This window comes from Corylus avellana, chromosome 2 (assembly GCF_965113065.1).
Source record: "Corylus avellana chromosome 2, dhCorAvel1.hap1.2, whole genome shotgun sequence".
In the NCBI taxonomy this organism is placed as follows: Eukaryota; Viridiplantae; Streptophyta; class Magnoliopsida; order Fagales; family Betulaceae; genus Corylus; species Corylus avellana.
In genome coordinates this window covers 33,834,680-33,842,490 of record NC_142491.1, presented here as the reverse complement: position 1 = coordinate 33,842,490, position 7,811 = coordinate 33,834,680, and the positions used below count along the sequence as shown (strand labels likewise).

The following is a 7,811-nucleotide window of genomic DNA, read 5'->3' as shown; positions in this document are numbered from 1 at the left end:
AATATATTATCACTATAATATATATGATTATATCAAATGATCAATTAAATCATTTGATTATATAATAACAAATTATACATATATAATATGACATAATTCATAAGTATACCAATTCATACTAATACAACAATTAAGTATCTAAAGACTTAGTTTCAATGTATGTTATAAATTTATAAGTTTATATATGTTATAAATTATAATTATACATATATGCATATGAATAATATAAATGTATAAGATCAATACTTAATCATATGATTCAATGACAATTCAAATACTTTATTCAAGTTAATCATATTATTAATGTACAATGATAATGTGATTCGTATAATATCAAATTAAGTAATTGACATTAGATTCAATAATGTGTTACTTATAACCACAATTGAAGTATTAATGCATTATCATTCTAATTTATATGATTATATAATAACAAATTATACATATATAATATGATATAAATCATTAGTATACCAATTCATACTAATACAATAAGTAAGTACCTAGAGACTTAGTTCCAATGTATGTTATAAACTTATAAGTCTATATATGTTATAAATTATAATTATACATATATGCATATGAATAATATAAATGTATAATATCAATACTTAATCATATGATTCAATAATAATTCAAATATTTTATTCAAATGAATCATATTATTAATATACAATGATAATGTGATTCGTATAATATCAAATTAAGTAATTGACATTGGATTAAACAATGTGTTACTTATAAACACAATTGAAGTATTAATGCTTTATCATTCTAATTTTAGTAATATTATCATTATAATTGATATGATTATATAATAACAAATAATACATATAATCATACATAATATGACATATAATCATATATATCATATGTTTTATTTGAACTTGTTTTATAACTTGTGTTGAACTTTTTTTTATATGTAGTGTTGAATTTTTTATTATTTTTTTTATTATTATTTTTTAAAGTTAACCGGTTATGATTTAATATTTAAGAGTTTTTTTTTTTTTTTTTTAAGTACAAGTAAATGTAAATTTGGGGTCAAATATTTTTGATTTTTCTATATGGGCTCTTTTTATAGCAATTGGGCCTAAGAAGACACTAAAAATACAAAAAACAAATGAGGGTAAAAAATGCTACAGTAATAAAAAAGGCAAAAAAACTAAAAGCAAAAAAAAAAAAGCGTAATTTTGAAAAATGGGTTAACGGGCGGTTACCTATTTTACTAACCGCTAACCGGTGGTTAGTAGCTAACCGCTGTGGTTGCGGTTAGTGAAATCTACTAACCGCTAAGGCGGTTACGGTTAGCAGTTATTGCTAATAACCGCTAACCGTAACCGTATTGACACCCCTAGTGCTCAAAACCAACAGTGACCTTGGTTGACTTTCAGGAAGGACCTCAAACTACAAAACAATACGTTAAGAAAGATAATATGTTTTAAAATTTTGCAATATCACCCATTCACCGTTAAGAGTACTTTTTGTTAAATTCTAACGCTGCCAAAATACCAAAAATACCCATATTTTAAAAAATTAAAAATTTTCCTTGGATGACACATAACCAAGCTAGCTGTGGGTCGTGCTATTATTTTAATTTTTAATTATTTAATTAAGATAATTTTGTAACAGTATAAATTTTATAGGAATATAAGAGACATTTCACATATTCACTGTTTGATTTAATCGTATATCTTAATGGTATAATTGCACACCTTTAAAATATGAAGACATGATATTAAAACTTTTTAAAATTTTTAAAAACGATTGCAAAAATAATAAAACATCATAGCAAATATAAATGAAGCTATCTACGGCATAGCAAATTGCTGCCAATTAATGAAATCAAAGACAAAGAGTCACCTAATCCAATCAAGTAATTACAGCCGTATACCGTGGGCCACGGTAGCCACGTCATTAAAAAACACCGTACACCGTATCACACTCAACGACACCGCACGTGAATCATAAAACGCAGGCTCGTTTCGCAGGTTCTCCGCTTCGGAAACGGCACCGTCGTTGACTCTTTCAGCGATTAATAGGTTCTCGGCCGCTGGATACTTGGTGCTGGAAGAGAAGACTGAAAAAGAGAGTTTGAGAGAGAGAGAGAGAGAGAGATGGGCTTGTTGATCTATATTTGTTCTGTAGCTCTCCTATTGGCTGCAGTACCTTTGGGAACCGCAAAAGAGCAATTGAGCTCGAGGGAGTGCGAGGATCTGGGTTTTACGGGCCTTGCTCTTTGCTCTGATTGCAACACCTTCGCTGAGTATGTCAAGGACCCAGGTATTTATTGTATATAAATCCTTTGGGTAACGCACAATTCAATAAAAAAAATTGAATTTTGTTCCCAGATTTTTGGTGGGTCTTGAATTCTCTGGTGTTTTAAGTGTTTTGTCTGATCTTTAGAATTAAAATTTTCAGTTACAAATTATTTCATTTGATTGATGGATTTATGTATTAGGTGTTTGTGTCATTCGTTTTCCAGGCATTACGGTGTGAGTGTTGGCTAATAATCATCACCTGTGTGTTGGGTTTGTTGGATTTAAGTTGAAGATGTGGAAGGATTTCATAGTAAGAAATGCGTATGGAGTCATATAGATATAATACAAAGATCTCAAGGCTCTGTTTCTTTGAACGGGTAATTCTTTCTCTTGGGGAGATTGGCTCCCTTGAGGGGAGTTTTTCAGCGAAACACCCAAAAGCTTAAGCTAATGGGTTTAAGTCAAATGGTTATATTAACCACCATCACTTATGACATGTTTGCAATTGTTGTTCACCACGTGTATGCTCAACAATAAGATATATATTTCAAGTGAAAATTTTGAATTTGATCAAAGTCTAGAGACATGTACTGAAAGCATTGTAATAAAATTTATTACAATTAGAACTAGCAATTCTACTGTCTATGCGCAGGGTGGTTGGAATTGAACATATAAGTTGACTGGATAAATGATGATGGGATGTGAATGCCTTGCATTAGGGACTACTGACTTTTATTGATATATCGATTAGCTCGTTCCTCAGCATTTTGACTTCTATTTGGTCTCAAGTTTGCTCCTGGAATTCTGCATGCATAAGATTTTTATGTGTTACTTTCAGCATTGTTATAGATAGGCTAAAGTCCATGTTTTGTTTGTAGATTTGGTATCAGATTGTTTGAAATGTTGCTCCGAGGATTCGGATGATTCGACGAGCAAGGTATGGATAATATTTTTACATATATTAAATTTCTAGAAGCTAAAAGCTTTGTTTTGAATCTAATGTTTCTTTAGATTCACGTTTTATAATTTTTGCTAATTTTAATTTTAACTCCCTTTGTGCTTAACTTTCATGTTTTTTTTTGTTCTCTTTTCTTCTCTTTCTTAAGTGCTTCTTTTGTATAATTCTTGTGTGCTCGAGTTGCGCCTTACAGTTTTTAATGATATTTCTATTACTTATCGAAAAAAATAAAAAAATGAACCATGTTGGGTAATTCAAAGAATATGGATGAGGATAATTCATAGGTTAATGTGTCAGGTAGGGGGGTAACACTCACTACTGCTTAATTTCTTTGCTTGTTCACTCCATATATTTTTTCTAATTTTTTTAATGAGTAACAAACCTTTAAATCTTCCATTCCAATTTGTAAGTAAAAAGGATCTTTAACATAAAAACTTTAAATTGAAGAGCAAGATGCAGAAAGGGGGAAAAAAAGGGGGGGGGGGGGCTGTAAATGGCTGTCCTCATCAAAAGGTGGATTTTCCTTTTATAATAACCTTAGGCTTGGCACAAACTTATTTACTTGAATGGACCCTTACTGAACCTTTTTATACATCCTGATAAGCCCTTTGCCAGACTTAAATTTTCACAAGCATGTTCATCTTTACACCAATAGCTTCCAAATGTCCCATGGACTCAATTGTTCCTGTAAATGGCTGTCCTCATCAAAAGGTGGATTTTCTTTTTATAATATCCTTAGGATTGGCACAAACTTATTTACTTGAATGGACCCTTACTGAACCTTTTTATACATCCTGATAAGCCCTTTGCCAGACTTAAATTTTCACAAGCATGTTCATCTTTACGCCAATAGCTTCCAAATGCCCCATGGACTCAATTGTTCCTGTAAATTGCTGTCCTCATCAAAAGGTGGATTTTCCTTTTATAATATCCTTAGGCTTGGCTCAAACTTATTTACTTGAATGGACCCTTACTGAACCTTTTTATACATCTTGATAAGCCCTTTGCCAGACTTAAATTTTCACAAGCATGTTCATCTTTACACCAATAGCTTCCAAATGTCCCATGGACTCAATTATTCCTGTAAATGGCTGTCCTCATCAAAAGGTGGATTTTCTTTTATGCATTTTAGAAAAGGGAAGGGAGCTTATCACCGAAGGAGGCAGTAGGGATGAAGGAGGCAGGCTATAATATCCTTAGGCTTGGCACAAACTTATTTGCTTGAATGGACCCTTACTGAACCTTTTTATACATCCTGATAAGCCCTTTGCCACAGACTTAAATTTTCACAAGCATGTTCATCTTTACACCAATAGCTTCCAAATGTCCCATGGACTCAATTGTTCTTTTTCCTTTCTACAACTGGCAATTCAAATGTCGGGCCCTTTAAATTTCTTCATAGACAAAAGAGAAGTTGACTTTATGCTGGTATCAACATGACTGTCTTGGCTAGAATGAAGCTTTGTCTTATTGACCTCTCATTACTGCAGTCCAAGAGTCAAAACTCCCATGGTGCTTTCTCATTACACGCAGATGACAGGACTATTATTCCCCATGTATGTAGGTATTTATAGCTGGTTTCCATCTCTCTTGGCTTCAAAAGAATTGCCTAGTCCATTGCCGTACTCAACTTACATAAGAGAAAAATAACCTATTTTTTTAGATAATTTTCTACAAGCCAGAGAAACTTTGATTGAGAAGAAGTTCGGTCAAATATAAGGGCATTTAGGCTATTCTAGGAATGGGCATCATGGCCGAATATAGTTGGTTTAAGATGGTATGAAATGGCCCCATGAGGTCATTGTGGTTAGTGAGTGGTGCTCTTGGGCTGTATTTTTCATTAGATTGACCAACTCGCTGCAAGTCTATGACACAGAGGTGGAACAAAAAACAACACCAAGATGTGAACATGGGAAATCCTAAAAGAGCTGAACATAGACCCAAGAGGCACATGGCAATACTGTTGACAGACGTACACAACATATTTAATGCTGCTTTTAGTTCAAGTCCAAATATGTTTGAAATTTAAGTCATATATGTTCAATTACCATATACATGGTTTCTTAATAACTTATCGAGATATAATTCAGATAGGGCCAAATATGGCATTTTTAAGATTTAAGAATGGGGAAACAAGAAAATAAAAAGTAGAACACATGCATTCATAAATTATTAAAAGTTATATGTTATGACATTGATATTAACTATGCCCATGTCTCGCTGACCCACTCAGATATCTCTCAGCCTCTTGTTACATAATTAATCCATGTTGGCTAAGTGTTCTGCATTTTAATTAGTTAAAAACCGCGGAGGACACGTATTGGGTGTATTGGACCCAAAAATGAGGGAGTGTATTAAAAATGTCTATGTCCAACTTGGACATGGCTCTTTGGTAGAAGTGTCCATGCCAGTTATCCAACTCACATCCTCCCTGTAATCTTCTTGACTTTACATGCATCATGTTCCAATTCACAATGTCTTTTCATGCACCATGTTCCATTTCATAATGTCTTTACATGCGTCATGTTCCAGCTGAGCTGGAGCCTTAAATCTTCTTGACTTTATATTTCCACCCATTTACTCCAAAGGGAAGGAAAAAGATGTTGTTTTGACTATGTGGAGCTGCAGATTACCTATTCCGGTGCTGTACTGGAGGTCTGCATGAGGAAACTGGTTTTCTATCCTGAAATTGTGGGCTTCATTGAAGAAGAGAAGGATCAATTCCCTTCAGTTAAAGTTCAATATGTCTTCAATTCTCCACCAAAGCTGATGATGCTTGATGATGCTGGCCAACACAAAGAAACAATAAGGTTAGCTTCTTTTTGTCACTAACTGTTAAGCCCCAGTATCTATACTGGATGAATAGAAATTTGGGTTGAGAGATTTGCTTGACCTTATTGATGATAATGGAATGATGATGCTGAAAATTCTTAAACTGGTAGATGTACAACATCTTCCTAGTTGGTCAGACCCCATCCCCTTTCATTTTTCCCCCATTCGTCATGCACCATAGACTGCCCCTATGTTAATCGGCTGATAATTTCTGTTTGGCTTGTGTCCAAGTGTTAGTGAAACATTTGTTGTTTGAAATATTTCCACCATTTCGGAGTTCCTAGTGAACTGTTTGCGTACCCGTGTCATGTCGTGTCATGTCAATACGAGCAGGTATGATAGGGTAAAATTAGGCATAGCTTAGGTCTTGCCTTGATCCAACAGCGGTAGCTATCTGGACCTTGATCTTGCCTTGATCCAAGATTGTTGATATCTGAACCTCATATCATAGAAGTTAGATAGCTGCCATTTGGTGGCATTTTAGGTTGGCAGTCGTGTAATAAAATTTTGACCTTGGAAATACAGGGGTATGGTTTTAGGTTTTCCGAGGGAGCAATGGCTATGATGTTAGGTTTAATTATATCTTTGATCTTTCATTTCCATCATTCAAGGGAAGAAAATAAGTTCTACAAACTGGTCTTATTGAAAATGTTTTTCCCTTGTGACAGGATCGACAACTGGAAACGCGAACACGTACTACAATTCCTTAGAGAGAAGGTTAAGCCCACTTCAGCAAATTAAGTGGTTTATCGTTGTTCCCTTTTTGTACTCCAATTTGTAACTTAATTATTACAAATGTGTGGGCTTCTTTCACAAAATTTAATGAAAAAGTATACCATGAGAAAGCTAACACTTATTATCATGTTCCTGTTTTTGTATACAACGTATGTGAGTTCCATGAATCAATTTGTAGCTTCAACAAAATCATTGTTCAATGTAGTTTCTGGACACAGAATTAGCCTTCCAATTAGAATGTATAATCTCTGCATTTTCTTCTACTATTTACTATGAGCAGGATGAATTTATGTGGGATGCATTTGTTAGAATCTGTTTTCCTTTCCCCACCAGTTGTTAACAACAGCACCCACTCTCTTACAGCTTCTTACTCCTTTTCTCTCTTTTCTTTCTTTTATCCCTTTCTCCTTTATTCACGCTTTTCCTGCGGTGGTTCCTCTCAACAGTTGGGAGTCCTATGGATTTCAATGCTGCCTTTCCTGCCGAGGCTTTCAAATCTTTCTTGCTTGCTTTAGTAGATCTCCCAAGGATTTCATCCTTTTAACCTTTTGAGTTAAATTGCTATTCATGGTGACCTTTTTCTTACACTGTTTCAACGAAAAATGTTGGCAAAAATATTTTTCAACTAAATCATGCTTCAGAAAAATGATTTTCTTTCTTAAAATATGTTTTCGCGTTTGGTTCGAAAAATTAGCTACAACAATAAATGATCGACAACCTCCAACAAAGGTCCGGCAACTTCTCATAGTGGTTTGGCAAACTCCAAAAACCGGCTAACAGCTTCCGACAATAATCTAATAATTTAACAAACTCGGATAAATTGAGAAGGGAAAACTTAAACTCAAAAAATAATTTACAATTAAAAAAAAAAAAAAAAACATTTTACAAAAATTACACTTTAGACCCTTGAATTATAGCACATTTTGAGAAGATTTATCCAAAATTTAAAAACTCTCAATTTGCACTCTTGAACTTTCAATATCAATCAATTTACTCGTCAGATTTTAAACATTAAAAGTGATAAAATG

At 33.6% G+C, this 7,811-nt stretch overlaps 1 protein-coding gene across 1 annotated transcript; it reads left to right on the top strand.

Annotated features, from left to right (window-relative positions):
* The first annotated feature begins 2,044 nt into the window (after window positions 1–2,044).
* LOC132168161 (selenoprotein family protein) lies at window positions 2,045–7,046 on the top strand. The gene is made up of 4 exons (XM_059579259.2): window positions 2,045–2,280; window positions 3,137–3,195; window positions 5,845–6,026; window positions 6,717–7,046. Exons 1-4 carry the CDS (start codon window positions 2,115–2,117, stop codon window positions 6,787–6,789), a joined length of 480 nt encoding a protein of 159 aa, XP_059435242.1. The 5' UTR covers window positions 2,045–2,114; the 3' UTR covers window positions 6,790–7,046.
* Window positions 7,047–7,811: the final 765 nt, after the last annotated feature.